This window comes from Macrotis lagotis, chromosome 1 (assembly GCF_037893015.1).
Source record: "Macrotis lagotis isolate mMagLag1 chromosome 1, bilby.v1.9.chrom.fasta, whole genome shotgun sequence".
NCBI classification, from domain to species: Eukaryota; Metazoa; Chordata; class Mammalia; order Peramelemorphia; family Peramelidae; genus Macrotis; species Macrotis lagotis.
This window is the reverse complement of record NC_133658.1, coordinates 527,818,705-527,837,899: the sequence shown is the minus strand read 5'-3', so window position 1 is coordinate 527,837,899 and position 19,195 is coordinate 527,818,705. Positions and strand designations below refer to the sequence as shown.

General features: G+C 34.2%; 2 protein-coding genes and 1 long non-coding RNA gene across 3 annotated transcripts in view; all 3 read right to left on the bottom strand.

Moving 5' to 3' along the window:
• Positions 1-335: 335 nt before the first annotated feature.
• Positions 336-19,195, bottom strand: part of LOC141505173 (uncharacterized) — a 205,220-nt gene continuing 186,360 nt past the window's right edge. The window contains exons 11-12 of the mRNA XM_074210743.1: positions 652-744; positions 336-476 (exon numbers count right to left, since the gene is read on the bottom strand). Of these exons, the coding sequence (XP_074066844.1) occupies positions 336-476; positions 652-744 (234 nt within the window). The remainder of the gene's footprint in view (positions 477-651; positions 745-19,195) is intronic.
• Positions 3,346-18,255, bottom strand: LOC141506977 (uncharacterized). Its single transcript, XR_012474043.1, has 5 exons — positions 18,190-18,255; positions 16,414-16,519; positions 12,491-12,573; positions 8,610-8,706; positions 3,346-3,363 (listed from the first exon to the last, which is right to left on the bottom strand). It is a non-coding gene; the product is annotated as an uncharacterized LOC141506977 (long non-coding RNA).
• On the bottom strand, positions 14,453-15,222 carry LOC141520942 (signal peptidase complex subunit 2-like). The gene is made up of 2 exons (XM_074232922.1): positions 14,930-15,222; positions 14,453-14,897 (listed from the first exon to the last, which is right to left on the bottom strand). Exons 1-2 carry the CDS (start codon positions 15,220-15,222, stop codon positions 14,519-14,521), a joined length of 672 nt encoding a protein of 223 aa, XP_074089023.1. The 3' UTR covers positions 14,453-14,518.

Sequence of the window (19,195 nt, the reverse complement as noted above, 5' to 3'; positions counted from 1 at the left end):
TTTTTTAGGTTTTTGCAAGGCAAATGGGATTAAGTGGCTTGCCCAAGGCCACACACCTAGGTTTTTATTAAGTGCCTGAGGTGGGATTTAAACTCAGGTACTCCTGATGGCAGGGCCAGTGCTCTATCTACTGCACCACATAGCCACCCCATCGATTTGCTTTTTAAGGAATGTAGAAGTATTGATTTATTGTTGAAAGTAACAGTGAATGGCAACTCATAAAATATTCTCATTTTAGAGATGAGAAATCTGAATCCTAATGATCTGAAATGACTTGATTAAAATCACACAAAAAGAAGTGGTAGGACCGTGATTTGAACCTAGATTTTCAGCTTTTAAATCCTCTGCTCTTTCCTCTCTGCCACAGTTGTCAAGCTCAAATAAAAATGAATCTTTGTGGGTCGCCTCCATAGTTCATGTGTTTGACACCTCTTCTTGCCAGAAGCCATTCGAGGAAATTGTAAACCTCTTTTAATCTTTAAAGGAACAGTAAGATTTTCTAATTTAAATGAAAAATATAACAAGATCATAACCAAACAGGTACAGGACCCAACAGAAGTGAATGAATTTTTTGTTCATTAAGAATTGTGTTATTTGTATTAAAAAGCACATATCTTACTGGAACCAGGAGTGTTTCATTTTTTTTCTTACTGTAGGTTTGACTCCACTAATTTCTTCTTCTTCTTCTTCTTCTTCTTCTACTGTTAATTTATTTTGTTGTTCTTCTATGCTTGATTTTGGCACCTATGAATGGGAATAGTTCAGTGAGTAACAGCACAAGTCTATTACTGATAATACTAGAGAAACTAGTAGCACTTATTTGTGTCTGATTGCTAACCAACAACTAGACATCATGCATGGTGAAGAACCTGGAGCACCGAGAATGGCCATGGGACCTGCAGTCTTAGCTGGAGATTTAATTAGACGACTATTTGCTTTTTCTCACCCCCATAGCGGATTTCTTTTAGGACTAAACATCTATGATAACTATAAAGAACATGACAGCTACCTGCATTGGCAGTCTAAAACAAAGAGAGCTGGATTTAAGTTAAAAAAAATTATGATTCAGTCAGCCCAAGTATGATCCACCTAACCCCAACTTATCTATTTTTAGCCATTACTTATTCTTCACTATTTAATATTCTAGACCTAGATTTGCAAAACTGAACAAAATTATTGTTAGAAATGATAGTGATGCTCCAAAAGACTGAGAATACAAAAGAAAGCCAGGTAATTTCTGGTGTTTTCTAGCAAGCCTTCTCTACAAGTTGTCAATCAAATGCAATTAATAAAGACACCTTCTCAAATTGTTTTCAAACAAAAATATATATGCATGTATTTATATGTATATTATATATACATATATAGATAAATGGAAAGAACTCAAAAGATTATCTGCTAAAACACTAAATAAAAATTAGTCAAAAATGAATCCAGTTTAAGAAACATTTTTATTCCTCAAATCATACAATATAGAGATCACCAATAAAGCAATTTTTTTTAGGAAAGAAAGCTAAACTATTGTGCTTTATGTAAAAAGAGATAGATACTAAAGAAGCATGTACTTTGCATCTTGACAACTAGAAAAAAAGAAAATATGAATTTACAAGATGAGAAAAGAATGCAAAGGTTCCTATACTTGACCTCCTGAAACTAAAGGTTGAACATGATATTTACATTGATTCAATTTCATTTTCATAGGATTCAGAAAAACTAGAATAGCATGTTAATATTTTGGAGATTCAAAAATATATCCTCTTACTTGCAACCTATGCTCAGTTTAGTTCAACTACAAAACTTATCAATTATAATTTCTTTAATCTTTATGCCAATGAGTAAAATGTTGATTAAGATCAAAGATAGATTCATTTTATGACAATCCACCCTTATTTTTCATGATCTTTTCTCTTGTTGACATTTGACCATTCACTGTTCCAAATTCATTTCTACTATCATTTGCCAAAGTCAAAAGAGGCTCCCTCCAACTGGAGCTTTTCTCTCCTGTGTGATCTTTGTTCAGAACAAAAACCCTTTTTGAAAACAGCTTGGTTGTGATGTGGTGATTATCTTCTTTGATATATATATATATATATATATATATATATATATATATATATATATATATATATCTTTTTGTGAATTTTTCCACTATCAAATGTCTGTTCATTTAAATCTATGTGCAAAAGGCAAGAGAAGAGTTTTCTCAGTAATTCTGAAAGAGAATAGAGGATTTGATGTTATATTTACTTTTCATAAGAGATTAAAAAGGAAACAGATTTAAAAAGTGAGTTGTCCAAGGTTCCACATAACTAAGAAGTATTGCCACTGTCAAACTTCCTAAAAGAAGACGACATTTTATCTTATATGTTGGACAGATTTATGTAGCAGTTGAGGGGCAACAGTAGAAAATTCTCGATATATCTTCCAAATCGATTACCACCAGGTCAAGGGATTATGTCAAGTAAGAAGTCATAAACCTTATCTATATTACAAGGTAAGAGAAAACAAACATGGACTACCGATTCAATGAGGGAAGGATCTTTCCTAGCTTCTTATCTTTAGGCAGGAAATCCCAGGTCCTTCTTTTTTTGTGCAGGGATATAGGTCCATTAGAAAAAACTTTGGAGGTGCTGGTGGGGGTAGGGAAGTGAGATTAGAGGAAAAAAATTATAAAACTGAAAATTATTTTAAAAAGAAAAGAAAATCCTTGGAGTAAATTTTCCTTTCATTAACTGATTGTAACGTGTATGTATGCAATTTTTCCCATTACCTTGCCTAACTGAAAAAGAATGAAAAGTTAGATTCAAATAAATGAAATGGGAAAAATTATGAAAAGGAAAAAGGAAAAATTATTTCCCATGTTCAGGAATGACTTTTTTGAAATTAATTATCTAGGTTTTAAAATTAAACCTGTCACCTCATCTTTTCAATATGGTAGTTTGGTTACTTTCTTTCTAAAGTTGTCCTAGATCTTCTATTCTAGAGTTGTCTATTATTGAATATAAGAAAGGACCACCCCAAATTTCTCTTTGGCTCAGAAAATAAGATTGAAATATCTATTTTATTTTCAAACAAGAAAATAGTGCAATACTCATTAAAATGAGAAATACTCGATTGCTTCCCCCCCAAAAAATACCCCAAGCAATCATAATACATTTACATTATGCCCTCTACTTTGTTTTCTTGGCACTAAGTCATTTTTTTCTTTCATCAAAGTCAAGAAACTGACTTATTGAATAGGAATCCTCTGCTGATAATAGTTGTTTTGACACATTTTCACTTTCTAATGTATCAGGTTTGCATACCGTGTTGGTTTCCGATGCGTTCAGGTATTTTTCAATTTTCCTTCTCCAAGTCCTTACCCTGGAAATTGTTCAACATGATTCTATTATTTTCATATTATTCCATCTTCTCTGCCGGGTTTTTATTTACAACGCCGGCTTCTTTATGCTAGTCCGTCCTCTTACTCACCAGTCCAACGCGTGATGAGTCTTCGGGGTACCTCCGGCCCCCACTCTTTGATGGGGGAAGAACCAGACAGAGCGCCTGAGGTGGATAATGAGTCTTTATTCTTCTGTGATCACATCCCCGCTCCCACCCAACCTCTCAGCAGACACCTTTATCCCTTCTGTCCTCCCTCCCATGAACTCTTACTCAATGAGGGGCCGAGTTCTGTAACATTCCCTTATAAGGTGATTATGTTTCCCCCGCTAAGCAACCGCCAAGCCTCTTCCCCCCGCCCCCAACACTTCTCCAACATTTAATTCTCAGGTTCCTAAATAACTGTTTAACCTTCAATGTGATCTCTGTTCTCTAATTAAACCTCAAGATCTAGGCACTCAACAAATATTACTACAGAAATTCCACAGCTAGTTGTTTTGAGGAGTAAGAATCAGGATATCATTTAGGGATACAAATGATATTAGGGATAGGGATAGAGATGGGATGGAATGGGCATAAAGAGGGGGGAGAGGGATAGATATAGTTCAGATTGAATATAGAGATAGGGTAGAAATATGGAGAGGAAAAGGGATAATGATAAATAGGGAAAGGGAATTGGGTCCAAAGTCAAAGGAACTAGAACGGGAAGGGCATAGGGAAGGGGACAAGGATAAGAATGAGTATGGAGGTAAAGATATATCAAAGGATAGGGAACTGGATAATGACATGGATAGGGACTGAGAATCTAAAGGTGAAAGGAAATCCCATTTAATTGCAGAGGGCTGTCCAAAGCACTGAGATGCTAAATGACTTAATTTGTTTTAGCCATCCAAGGTGTATCAGGAGGAGAACAACATAGCCTCCCTTTTTGCAAAGGAAAAACACTTCTTGCCTCCAGAAGGATTCTTAATTCAGTGTACTAGAAGACATGTTCACAAACAAAAAATAGTGGAAGTACAATCAGAGATGTGTGGCTCTAGACTATGAGAAGTGACAGGGACAAGACCTCTTGCACTTGAATATTATGGAAGGCTTGACAAAGAAATAAGCTGACCTTAGATATATAGAGGCTTAACATATATATATATATATATATATATATATATATATATATATATATATATATGTATGTATGTGTGTATGCATACATGTGTATATAGATATTAATATATACCCATACCATATAAATATACACACAGATTTATATCCACACATATGTATTACACATATGCTGATGCATGTATGTACACACATAAAATTATTGGTATGTGTATGGAAAGAGATCAAAATGCTGCCCATTTCATTAAGTGCATCTACCAGGTAATGTCATCTTCTAAGCTCTGATGATACAACACCAGAAAACAAAGTGGTCTATAATTTCAAGGAACTTACATGATGGGAGAAAAAAAATACATTAAAGAGAAGTGGGAACTGAGGAATACCATAACCATCTAGACAAAAATAGCCTGGTATGGAGGAAGGGCAGACCAAAGAATGATAAGAAGTTAAATGAAGCTTGGCCAAAGAAGCTTATGATATGGCAGTTCTTGACAAGTACTCTCCATCAAGTAAACCACAGAATCCTGTAAAGATGGGATAAGGAAAAACTTAGATTTGAACAGATGGAGAAGAAGAGGCAGGCATTGCAAGTAGAAGTAGCTACATAAGCAATTGTACAGTAGAATTGCACATGCGGTGAATTTGAGGTATGATTGGACTGCAAGTCTGCCTAATTGAACTACAAGATTTGTATGGTGGTTCACTAGGAATTAAGTATGGAAATTTCTTTAGTTTCAGAATGTGGAATGCACTGGATCTAGACTTTGTTCACTAAACACTATATATATAGTGTTTGTTCACTATATATACATATATATATATATATATATATATATATATATATATGTACATATATATATATATATATATATGTATCAAAGAAGATAATCACCATATCGCAACCAAGCTGTTTTCAAAAAGGGTTTTTGTTCTGAACAAAGATCACACAGGAGAGAAAAGCTCCAGGTGGAGGGATCCTCTTTTGACTTTGGCAAATGATAGTAGAAATGAATTTGGAACAGTGAATGGTCAAATGTCAACAAGAGAAAAGATCATGAAAAATAAGGGTGGATTGTCATAAAATGAATCTATCTTTGATCTTAATCAACATTTTACTCATTGGCATAAAGATTAAAGAAATTATAATTGATAAGTTTTGTAGTTGAACTAAACTGAGAATAGGTTGCAAGTGAGAGGATATATTTTTGAATCTCCAAAATATTAACATGCTATTCTAGTTTTGCTGATGTGAGCAGAAAACTGGATTTCATCCTATGAAACTTAATATGATTATGGAAGAACCACTTTCAATGTAATCTTTGAAAAATAATTTGAGAATTACCATTGAGCCTGGACATGAATGAAATGTCTACTTTTTTAAAAAAAATGTAATAATATTAGTGTTTTTTAAAAGAATTATCTAGAAACTATAGGCCCCATAAACATTACCTCAATTCTCTATAAAATTTTAAAGTCAATGATTAAGAACGGATGGCCAAGATCAAAATATAGGTTCAATAATGACAAATCATGTCCAACAAAGAAGCGCATCTTTCTAAGACTCAATTAAACAGCTTTTGATGTTTCTTCATCAGTTTCATTGATGCCATCTTCTTCCTGGTTCCTTACATTCACAATTTATGATTCATTTCTCTTCCAATTAATCTTGTACTTGTTGCTCCCACATTAATTTATTCTTCTCATACTCTTGTTAGAATAGTTTCCCCCCACCACTATTTCCATAAGCAGGTTCCAAATCTGAGTCTTCCATGTATTTTCCTTTTTGATTTTTGCAAGGCAAAGGGGTTAAGTTACTTGCCCAAGGTCACACAGTTAATTTTTTTAAGTGCCTGAGGCTGAACTTGAACTCAGATCTACCTGAGTTCAGGGGCAGTGCTCCATCCACTCCACCACCTAGCTTCCCTCTCTACATATTTCTGAACTCTGTTGATACCTTCCTTCTTCACTTCTGGCAAATTTGTGCTCCAATTTAATGGTCAAAGTAACTAAAATAATTTATCAGCATCAGGAAGCAGAAAGGGCAATGGTCTTGGTTCAATAGAAATAGGTTCTAATACTGATTTTTGTCTAAAATTACATGATCTTGGCAATTTACTGAAGTCTCATTCTTTCTCTTTTGCAAAAGTGGAATAATCAGTAATTATCCAAACCTTAATAACACCTACTCAAACTTTTAAAAGAAGAAATCCTAATTGCTATCAATAAATAAATGTAATACTCCTCCAAATAACTAAGAAGTCAAGAATATACATCAAATCAAGTAGAATGTTTTACTTCAAACCTCTGACCATTGGCAAAGATGAGAAAAAGTCAGATGACATCAGTTGGAAGAATATTGTCTGCTGTTGGTGTATTGGGTAATTTGAAATTACCTAACTGTGCATACCCTTTGCCCAGAATTATTGTAATAAATCCTATAAAAATTCGAAAAAAGAAAGAGTTAAAGGACAAATTGAAGTATTATTAAAATCATGAATTATCATTTTTACCATAAGAAATCATAAAAAGGAGAAAAAGTCTCATTATACATAGGAAGACATATACTTATTCAGAGTGAAATGAGCTGAAGTAGGACAATGAAAAATTTTATAAAGATAAATAACTGAAAGAATGTTAATGAACTCAGTGACTGACATATGATTCTGGTGCCATGCTACACACTTTCAGAAAGAGAAGTGAATAGACTTTCTATATAAAATGAGATAGGTTTTCAGCACCAACAATGGGAATGTAGGATTTTCATTTGAATGTGTAATTTTAGTATGCAATTGTTGATATCCCCTCAATTCTACCAATTTCTGGGTTGGTGGGGTGGACAAAGAAGAGAAAATATAATATTTTAATTGAAAAAAAATTTAAAGTTTCCTCCCATGCTCTGAACTGAGGTTATGCTCTTACAATTGTTTTGTATCACAGTTACCCTCAATCCAATGAACTGATGACATAATTTATTATTGCACATAAATTGTTTTCTGTGCCTCTTCCCCTACCATTTCTTCTACCTTACGTATCTCTATTCTATCTCTGAATCTAAGTTCTCTTTCTTCGAAAACTAGTTTTAAAAATCCTTGCCCATAATGAACGCTCCATGATCAATTCTACCTGATAATTTGCTTTCTTTAAGAATCGGAAGACCAATTTGGGTAGGAAAAAAGCAAGGAAAAATGCATCAGTTGACAATCAGTGTTAATTCACTGAAAGGCTCTGAATTGTGGAGAAAAATCATTCATTAAGCAGTTGTCCCAAATGCAAAACACTATGCTAAACGCTGGAAATAAAAAGAGGAAAACAAACCTATAAATTTCATAGTCTTGAGATGCTCTTACCCTATACTTTAATCAGAGTAGATAAAACATATACAGTTCAGTTAAAACATAACTTGGAATGGTCTAGAAATCTTAACGTTTCTAATGGTTGGAATGGATAGCCAAGAGCCAGAGGTATTTTGTGTAAGTAGTTAAGATGACAGTATCAGGGAACTTCATGGTATAGAATCAAAAAAAAAAATGATTAAAACCTAGGCTGTCAAAGATTTACAAGGTACATTTACAGAGCAGATGGTAAAGCCAGGTGGGCATTTATCTTGTTAATTGGAGTAGAGTTGCTGAATCCCATTTTCTTTCAACCCAAGAAGTTGTTAATAGCTTGAGACAAGGGGAGAAATAAAGAAGACAAATACTCTCTGCTGATAATGGTTCTTTGGATCAAGCAGACGTGTTCCTTGAGGGGAGAGGTAGTGATTACCGTATGGTTTCCATAGTGGGTTTTAGGAAACATGAGGAATAGAATTAGGCATAGAAGAGGTAGGAGCTTTAGTTAATTTATCTTTCTTCACTTATAAACATAGCTCAAGCAGGCCAGTAAGTATTCTAAGAAAGACTGAGGATTACTGCTCTATTCAAGAGAATGTATGAATGAAACAGAAAGCATTTATCTTACATACATTAATATAGGCACCATTTTAATTCACAACTTTAATAATCATCTTCATTGCTTGATTCTCACCATTTTCATTACTGTGAACACAAGCAATTTTCAATAAGTTCTTCTTGAGTGGAAAAAAGGATATAGAAATTGTATCACTTCACCTTTTCATAGAGAGCTTTGAGGTCTTCTATATGTCGCTCCTCTTCCTCTTGAATTCTTTTGGTCAACATCAGCTCTTCACATTTTATTTCCCATTCTCTACAGAAGGAAAAGGGAGAGTCTGATATAACTGACATTCAAACTGACTTGGAACTCAAGAGACTTGAACTCCAGCTTTGGTTTGAATTCTAAAACCCCATTCTAATTTCAACTAATTAGGTGTGTCAACTTAGGCAAGTCATTTAGCTTTTCTGACCTTCCAATTAATGCTTTGATTAAATAAAAGCCTTGGAATGAATGAACCCTGGATATCTTCCAACTCATTGGATAGGACTCATAGGGAAATAGTTATAGCAGACCTTTGTAGCTGAGCAAAAAACTGGTAACTAATAGGATGCTCCTTAATAGGGAATGACTGAACAAATTGTGTATATTAAAAAATTAAATATTATTGTACAATCAGAAAACATTACAAGGATGATACTAGGGAAACCTGGGGAGACTTCTATGAACTGATACAAAACATAATAAGAAAAATTGATGAAGAATTTATCATAATTTCATTAAGAAATTATCACAATAATATCAAAGAAAAACAAGTATGAAGCATTTAAGAACTAATTATAAAATGATCAAACATAATTTCAGAGGATAAATAAGTAATCATATTATTCCTCTTGAAAAGGGAAGTATTGGACTCAAGATACAGAATGAGACATAAATTTTTGGATAGAGCCAATATGGGATTTTGTTTTGCTGGACTATTCATGCTTGTTAACATTTTTAAAAATTTTCTTTTCTTTTCTTCCTTTTGAAGGGGGACAAAAGGAGGGAGAGGAGGAAAATTGAGAGAAATGGGTTGTTAAACATAAGGCCACCCAAAAAAAGAAAAAACTAGTCATTGAATCATTTATATAAAAGAAGAAAGTAAAGACTGAATCACATATGAGGACAGATTTGAAAGTTACATTTTTAAAGTATTTTATGTCAAAAAAAAAAGAAACACAAGTTCCTTACATTAGATATTTTCATTTTCATGAACAGGAAGCTGCTTTTCTATTCTATATGTTATGTTCACTTTATGTAACTCTTGTTAAGTTCATAAAAAAAGAAAAAATTTAAATGATTCTAATTGAGGGTATAGCTAGATGAATACCTTTAAATGGATAACTAAGCAATTCAATTTTTTGCTTAAAATGTCTAATGAAAGATATTTGTACCTCTTGCAAAGTAATTCATTAGGAAAATGTTTTTCTTATTTCCTAAAAATTGAATGAACATATTAAATATATTGATATAAAATTCATTTATACATAAATATATCTAAAGAGGCAGCCTAGTAGAAATGTATATATGTACATATAGGCACGTATATATTTATATGTGCATAATATAAACAATATGCCTAAATATATGTATAGATAGATAAGGGTATATGTGTAGGCAAATATACCTAGAGAGAGAGCATAGCATAACTGTAGAGAGAACAGTCAAGGCTTGTTAGATGACAGAGACTGCTGAGACACAAGATTCTTATTATAAGAAGCAATGCTCTAAGAGAATAAGCTGCAGACGTGTTACTTGCCACAGTAGGAGTTTCATCACCCAGAAGCTATTGAACCACAGTTCCAATCCCTAGCCTTACTCAGATATGATTCCATGAATCCTAAAACTACTTTAAAACAGGCTAAAATAAAGATATAAGCTTAGCAATATGATTCTCTGAGCAATTTTGAGCATTTTAATGACAGTAAGGACAGTACTATTAAACTATATTCTTTCTCAAATTATAGGCTCAAGAAAGGATTAAATTCATACTTAGAACAAATGTATTTCATGAATTTACTGTAAAATACTGTCTATTTTTGTCTGGTTGTCTGCCTATTCTAATGTTAATGCCATTTTAATGGGGATGTAAGGTGATCAGAGCTGTTCTGCCTGCCTCTTTTGAGCTGCATGTTACTCTGTCCCAAAAGACTTAGCAACTTAGTTTGACAAAACAAAAATTTTGTGCTTCTTTGGTCCTTTCCCCACTCTGTGACAGGAAGAGATACCTATTCTGATTCTTTTTTTTTTTTTTTTTGCTTCTCTAAGACATTAATTTGGCAAGTAGTCTTTTGGGTACTGGGGGAATGGACTATCTACCCCCATCCTGGTAGCCTGACAACTTTTCCCATTTGACTACAAGAGCTGCCTCTCCTACAAAAATGACTGAATCTCAAACTTGAGATTGTGGTGTCCAGGCAACATTATGAATTTGAGAAATCTTTGGGGACACTTGCCTTTTATAGTTTGTGTTTATTAAGCAAAGCTTTTGTGAAGATGACATTAGAAGCTATTTTATAGAGTAGACTGAATACTTTTCTACTTCCTTTTTTTTTTGGAGACACTCTTCATATAAGTCAAGCTTTCCATTAATTATTTTTCCCAAGAACCACAAGAGAGTGGCAAAAAGATTCAAAGGGTATGAGATAAGAAGCATGACCTTTCTTTCAGGTGTTTAGATAACTAGAAACAGAGAGGGCACAGCATCCATCCTATCTTCTGGGCCCCAGTCTCAGTAGCCTAAGTGCATTAAATTCTTTCCTGTAAACAGGCAGAGCTCAAATAGTGGATGCTCAGGACATAAAGCAAAGCTAAGAGGCAAAGTGGATAGAGAGCTGGACCTGGAGTTATGAAGACTCAATGTCATGATTTCAAATCCAATCTCAGACATTAGGTATACTACTTTGGGCAGGTCATTTAATCCTGTTTGCCTCAGTTTCCTCATTTGTTAAATGAGAAGGAAAGGGCAAAGCATTTCAGAAGCCTTGCCAAGAAAACCCCAAATGGAGTCACACAAAAGGAAGGACCTTGCTGAAAGAACTGAACAGGTTGTGACTATGGGAAACTAAGCAGCCTTAATTGATTGTGTATCTATCTTACAGTGATTATAGTTCTTTCAACATAGCACATGCCTCCTTAAGGTTTATACTTCTACTTATCAGCATTTAGTGCAATGAACTCTAAAGTTCTCCAGGAAAACAGTATTAACATTTAGGAAGAACTTTTAAGAGGTTTTGAAAGATATAATCAGAAACTATAGTAATTATATTACAAATAGACATGAGTAGTCTTAATTGTATATTAGCCATCAAAGAAATTTGGGTGTGCTAAAAATTTGACTAAACACTTTAGAAGTAGGCATTATACTTTGAGATTTTTAATATTATTTATTTTGAACATGAACTTTATTATTAGAAAATTTAGCCAAACATATTTGAAATGGCTTATATTTAAATACATGAGATTTTAGCTTATAGTGTAAATTCCAGTTTATTAAATTATTCTCTCCTTTTTTCTCCACTCCTCTCTCTCCTTTTAATTTATGAAAAAAATAATCTCATATTATTATAATATCATATTTCATTAGAGATTTTTCCAGATTTCTTTCTATTTCCAATACTGATTTTAATAAGCAAATATTTCCTTGTCTTTTATGAGTCCAGCCATTCCCTATTTGTCAGACTATTATCCATAATGTCAACAATAACATCTATATAGTTCTTGCTATGTGCCAGAAATTGTATTAAGTGTTTACAATTATTTCATTTGTTCCTCACAATAATACTCAGAGATAGATGCTATTATTTATGGATGAGAAAACTGAAGCAAAAGGAGATTAAGTGATTTTCCCAGGGTTAATAATGAAGTAACATAATATAAATAACATTGAACATATATTTGTTTAAAAAAGAGATACTCTCCCATTTGGAAATGTTACTGGTAAGTAGATTATGAAGATAAAAGTACATGATTTTTATTTTTAACCTTTCACTATCTTCTATACCACACTGTAGTCTAACAACACTACATGCATACCCCAAAACACTTATGAGTATACCTGGTATTCCAGAGCCATTCTATTGTTGTAGTCTGATTATTTATTGCTTCTCCCTTCAGGATTTCAGCACAGTCAACTTTTTGCTTTATGGAGAAAATAATTAAAAAAGTAAAATTACAATAGAGTTCTCCCAAGGGTAAATACAGGTAAGATCACACTCAAAAGTCAACAAACAGAACAGAATCTTCTCCCTTAGGAGACTGATGATTAGTGATTATAAAACTGGACAGTAAAGATGTCTTAAGGAAGTAGTAATCAATTCCTTTATACCCCTTCCAAGACTCAAACTGTAAAAATGAAATATAAATATATATTTATAGCTTGTTCATGCTCCAAAGATTTTGTTTATGAGACAAAAGGTGGTCATTTCAAAATGATAAACTTTGTAAAGTGCACACAGATATACATGACTAAACAGCCCAGATTTCCAAGAATAATATAAGAAGACTTATGCATCTGTATAAATATGTCAATGCAACTAATTCAACCAGAATTTTTTGGAAGTATCTACTAAGAACAGAAGCTATGTGTGTCACCTGAGGGATAAAAAGATAAAAAGCTCCATGATCTTCAGGTCTTATTGTGTCAAGTTTTGGTGAAGAGAGCATTAGGAATTTGGTGGAAAATAGAAAACAAAAAAGAGACAACAAGATTATTGAGGAAAAAGTTGAGAATCTCAATGGATATAATAACAGAATGGATAAAATGGTCTAGCATTAAGTAGTCCTAAATTGCACCTCATAAATAAATAATTATTAACACTATTTGACAATACATTTTGTAAAACTGATTAATAAAACAGACTATATAAAGGAATTCCAGAAATAGCAAACTCAGAATTCCAGGTCTCAATAAACTCAAGAACAAAAACAAGAGAGGAAGAATTCTTTATTCTAGGAAAGACTTCAATAAAAACTAGAAATTAGTTTGACAGAAATGAGAATTTGAACAGCAAAATGTTTACTATTTTCCACAATGAGTTCAATTTGAACATACTTTTTTTTGCATCTCTTCTTTCCTTTGATTGAAAAAAATTCATTTAGAAAATGGCAGTTAATAAGGAACACAGAACAGAAATTAAGCAACAGGAGAATGGGGGGGCAGGGGTGGGGGTAAGCCATGGAGGACAAAAAGAGAACTAAGAATGCCATTGACTGTTTTGAGTGGTCAAGAGCATAAAACCTGATATCCAGAAAAAGGATCTTTCCTTCCTCTGGTCTGTTTTCAACAAATTAAAGTGTATTATTATTATTTTATTAAAGTCATCCCCCCATTCAGTCAAATAAATACAAAACTCAAAGTAGCCCTGTGACTGGAAGCTGTTGTACCCAAAAGGTTTTGTCCTAAATCCCTGAAGAAGGCAGAGCCTGGGATAAAAAATATTAATAATAATGGACAGGCACAGCAGTCAGCATTTTGAGGAACAGGTTAAAAAATTTAAAAGGAAGGGGCAGGTGAGGCAGGAAGCTGCTGCATGATATAATCACTGCCAGGTGCAAGTCTCTAGAGCTTCAAGCAAAAACTTCCAAAAGTCCTTGAGAAGTTGAGTCTTTCAATCCAAACAATCCCAAAGGTCAGAGAGCGAGTGTAATGGCAGGTTAGGGCAAGGCAGCCATACAGACTGGGTCTGACCACAAAACTCGGTGCTTAACATAGCTCCCAGCTCCTGGTTCTGCGTTAGAAAATCCTATTGATCCAGAAGGGACTAGGATTTCATGACAAAACATGAGACATTTTAAACATTTTTTATTTTACTCTATCTGCTTTAGTTTCTGGCTTTGTGGGGGTGTTTGTTTCCCTTTTGTTTTTGTTATTTATTCCGTGTGTGTGTGTGTGTGTGTGTGTGTGTGTGTGTGTGTGTGTGAGAGAGAGAGAGAGAGAGAGAGAGAGAGAGAGTGTGTGTGTGTGTGTGTGTGTGTGTGTGTGTGTGTGTGTGTGTGGTGTGGTGTGTGTGTGGTGTGGATGTGTGTGGGTATGTGTGTATGGTCAGCATGATCCCAGCAGAAAAAAAGGATCCTCCTGGAAGAGCTATTTCATTTTCCTCTCTGTGGCAAGGCTGTCGTGGAGTTTGGAGATCTCAGGCTCATAGGCATCCATGACCAGCATCCCACTGTTATCAAAAAACTTAGCGATGGATTTAGTGAACTCTGCTTCCCTCTGCTGCTTGGTTTTCCCGCTAATGAAGGTCAGTTTCAAGGTGTACTTGTCATCAAATCGATTAAGACTGGAAGAAAGCTGCCAGATGTCATCAGGGTCCATTCCTGATGGATCTTTTCTATGTGCTACCTTATAGGAAGTATAGATGGTCAGGATGATGAAACAGGATATGACACATAAGGCAAGAACTGGCATGGATGCTGGAAAGGGATGCAGGTAGTCCCAGACCAAAGCCACAACGGCAAAACAAAACAAAACAAAACAAAACAAAACAAAAAAAACCAGGAAATCCTACAGATGATGAGGCGGCCATCAATGAAACCAAAATTCTCCACGTACTTGTACTTTTCTAGAAGCACCTTTTTGGCAGAATCATCCAAAGAATTTTTCACTGCAGATCCATCCCACTTGTCAATTTTTACAGGTTTATCATCAATCTTCCACTTCTCCAACAGCCCGCTCCTGCTGCCGCCGACTCTCCCGGAGGCCTGACACGACTGGGTGGAGGTGCCGGTGGCAGCGGCCGCGGAGGGCAGCGGAGCAGCCCCAGCCCCAGCCCCGCTCGACGCAGCCATCTTCTTGAACATACTTTAATATCAGACTTTACTGACTTTGATGTCAGAGGAGATCTATACAATATTCAAAATTAATGGAGGAAATGGAAAAGGCCTTTTAGAAGGCGGTCCACTGATAAAAATAGTGATCCTCCAATACCCTCCAATCAAACATTTTAATGTTGTTTCACCTTTTTTGTAGGTGGTCATAAAAGCAAAAGTTGAAATCAAAGTACTCTGATTAAGAAAGCTTTAGCATGAACAAAATCAATGCAACTAGAACAGTTGAGAGAAATACCAAAGGAATCACACACACACACACACACACACACACACACACACACACACACACACAAACACACACATAGACAAAGACCACTACCCCTCCCCCCTTGGTTCAGGCAAGAAAAAGGAATAGCTATCTACCTGCCTTTTCTTGTTTGAATACAAGTGGGATACAAGTGGGTATCCATTGATTTGGGAAAGCCTGAACAAATGAATTCTAAAAATAAGAATAACTACTTTAACTAATATAAATACTTTAAAACTAAAGGAAGCAAGCAATACAAGATTGCCATAATACGAAAAGTCAACTAGGTGGTGGAGCGGATCTGATGCCTGGCCTGGAGTCAGGAAGACCTGAGCCTCATATTGAGCCTCAGATACTATCCATGAGATTATGGGTAAGTCAGTTAACCTCGATTGTGCATCTGTAAAATGAGCATGGAAAGAAAATGGCAATCCATTCCAATATCTTTTGTCAAGAAAACTCCAAAAAGGAATCATGAGGATTCAAGCATGACTAAAGCAACTGAGCAACATTTTGATTAATGAAAAATCCTAGTCTGGGAGAAAAGATGATGAAACACACTTTGTTCCTCTTGGAAGAGAACAACATTGGGACTATAGATGAGAAAGTTTTGTTTGTCATTTTTGCTTATCTCATTTTGTAGTACAAAGCATAACTCAATAGTAAGAGTGGGAGTTCATATGGAAAAAGAATAGAATGCAAATACTTAAGGCATGAAAATAAAACTACATGAAGCAATAAAGAAAAAACTACATGATAAAGCAATATAGTGATTTACTAGTATTTAAGATTGTACAGACTTAGAAAGGAAACTTTTTGAAAAGAACAAATTAATTTTAACATCTTGTGATGAAAATAAAAATTTTGAATTTTTATACCTTTTGATTTGATTCATATAATACCTGAACTGTGATTGAATCCATTAAATATTTCTTCCTTTCCTCTGAGAGCTTGAGGAGTATGAAGAATTCTGTCTTGACTTCAGATAATTCTTGTCCACTTTCAAGTCTAGGTTAAAAATACCCACATGTAATTTGTATATTTAGAATAAGATATCTTTATACAAACAAACAGAATAGGCAAATGTACATAAGCCTTTAATATTCCAAAAATTTCTTTAGTTCCAAGTAGCAATTATTTACAAAGAAAAAAACAAGCTTATAAATGAAAAGTCAGAGGTTTGCTTGAGATGTGATGGGACATTCAGAAAGAAAGGTGCAAATGGATTTTTAAAATCCTGTGAGTTACTGAACAGAAAAGGAGGATCACTCATATCTAGGAAAAGAAAGTGGAAAGGAAAATTGGGGAGCAAGAAAATCAATTTAAAAAAATTTTCCTTTCAGTTAATACCTTTGCATGGCAATACAGAAAGAAATATTAGAAGATAAACTGAGATAGAAAAAATGATAGGAGGGGTAGGAAGAAAAAAATCTCCAACATATTATTTGAAATGTTCAGGGTAAGCAGGTAAAGAAATAAAGTTTTTTACAATTCAGGAAGCAGGGAAAATTCTAAAAATGTATATGTAGGTTGGAATGGGGTATAGGTAAATAGGGGTAAAAGAACCATTGAGTCTCAGACTTAGACACAGAGCATTTCTTATGAAGAAGTTCATATACTGAAGTATAAAATTTTTACATTATTTCTGCTTATTGTTTTTTTTTAAATTTTTGGCTTTTCAAGTCTACATGACAAATAGTTAAATCTCAGGGAGAATTCCACTTTAGAATTCAGAGCTATTATCATAAATAATTTCATTTCACTCTTGTAGCTAATTCTTACAAATTAATAGTATGACAACTTGACAATCAGGTGGCATTCTTATTTTTTCCACTTTTCTTTAAAAGTACTTTTTCTCCCCTCTAATCAAATTGGAGTTAAGAAATAATTTGAATATAACTTCCTCTGCCTAGGAAGCCCTGCATTGAAACAGTAGTTGTTTGTAAGTCAAATGTCAATTATCTCTAAAGATAGCTTCAAGGTTTTTATGGCTATCAATCATCTAAATTTTTGTTTAGGTTTTTGCAAAGCAAATGGTGTTAAGTGGCTTGCCCAAGGCCACACAGCTAGGTAATGATTAAGTGTCTGAGGTCAGATTTCAACTCAGGTACTCCTGACTCCAGGGCCAGTGATCTATCCATTGTGCCACCTAGCCACCCCTCATTCATCTCAATTTTTTAAAAACTTTTTTTAAAGTTTTGATTTCTAAATTTTACAACCAACTATTTTTTCCGTTTCTTGCTCCCCTGAGATAGTAAGCAATCCTATATGGATTCCATATAAGCAATTATGTAAAATATTTCCATATTAATCATTTTGTGTAAGATGACCAGAATTGAAAATTGAAAAAATTTATGAAATAACATGTTTTGGTCTGTATTCAATAAATATCAATTCTTTCTCTGGAAAAAGACAGTAGTCTTCATCAATAGTCCTTGGGGTTGTATTGGGTCAGAGTAATGCTGAGAATAGCTATGTCTTTAACAAGCAGGTATGAATACACTGGGATGCACTGGTAACTGTAGTCATAACCCAGTACACAGATGGCTCAGGACATAGGGTCGTCTTCTCACTGGAAGTTCGATTTGGCAGCCCTTTTTTAAAGAGCCTTTTAAAGACCGTCTCTGCACTTATGGTGTGAGAAAGAGTCTAGAAAAGGTTAAAAATTGCCTGCTTACCCAATCCTGGTCTGATTGCTGAGACAGACAAGTATCACAACCTGTGGTGGAAACAAAAAAAAAGATGTATAAAAACTTCTTCAAAGATGATCGCACTCACCATCAGTACATGAGATGTATACATGCTCAGATGAGAAAAAAATGCAGTAGACCTGAAATACAAAACAGCTCTTGTAACAGAACTCAGCAGGTGTCACATTCAAATAACAGCCCTGAATGAAAAAAAAAAATGAAGTGGCTACAGTGAAGGGGGAAAATGTGAAGCTGGGAGAGGTTTTACAAGTAAAACTAATGTAGTCAACATGCTTGTATTCCTATCAAAAAAAGTGAAGAACAGACTCATGACAATGCCATTGCCACTTGCAAGGAAAATGCCATCTCACCATCATCAGTGCCTATGTCCCCATGACAAACTGATGAAGTCAAAGAAAAATTTTGTGATGACCTGGAGACCCTTATTATCAGTGTGCCTCTTAGAATCTACGATGATCCCAAGAGCAAAGGGAGGCAATGCAACAAACTCTGTAAGTTCAACTTAATTTTATCAACCTTAGACCTATGTTCTTTCAATTTTATCAACTTTTCCCACTGTCTCTTTACCAATTCCCTTTATATTACATGTATCAAGGAAAGCTCACCTCTCCCTATTTTCTGCATTAACATCATTTATCTTTGTCATTAATTGACTATTGCAGAAATACCAACACCACAAACTTGATAATGCCAAAATTTGTTCAGCTTTCCATATTCCTTCTTTGGCTTACATTAAAATTGTTCCCTAGAAAAAAAGCTTTATATTATTCTATACATATTTTTAAAATCTGATTAAATTCTATAATAAACTATTTTAGCTCAACTTTACCTTACAGCTAAGTATCTTAAACTGCCTACTTTAGTAGAATCCTTTCAGACTTGTGTTGTCAGCTGAAGTTGCCCTAAAAATACAGTATTTTATTGTGCTGTTATCTTTTTTAACTCCTTATTTGACAGATCACAGGTAATTTCT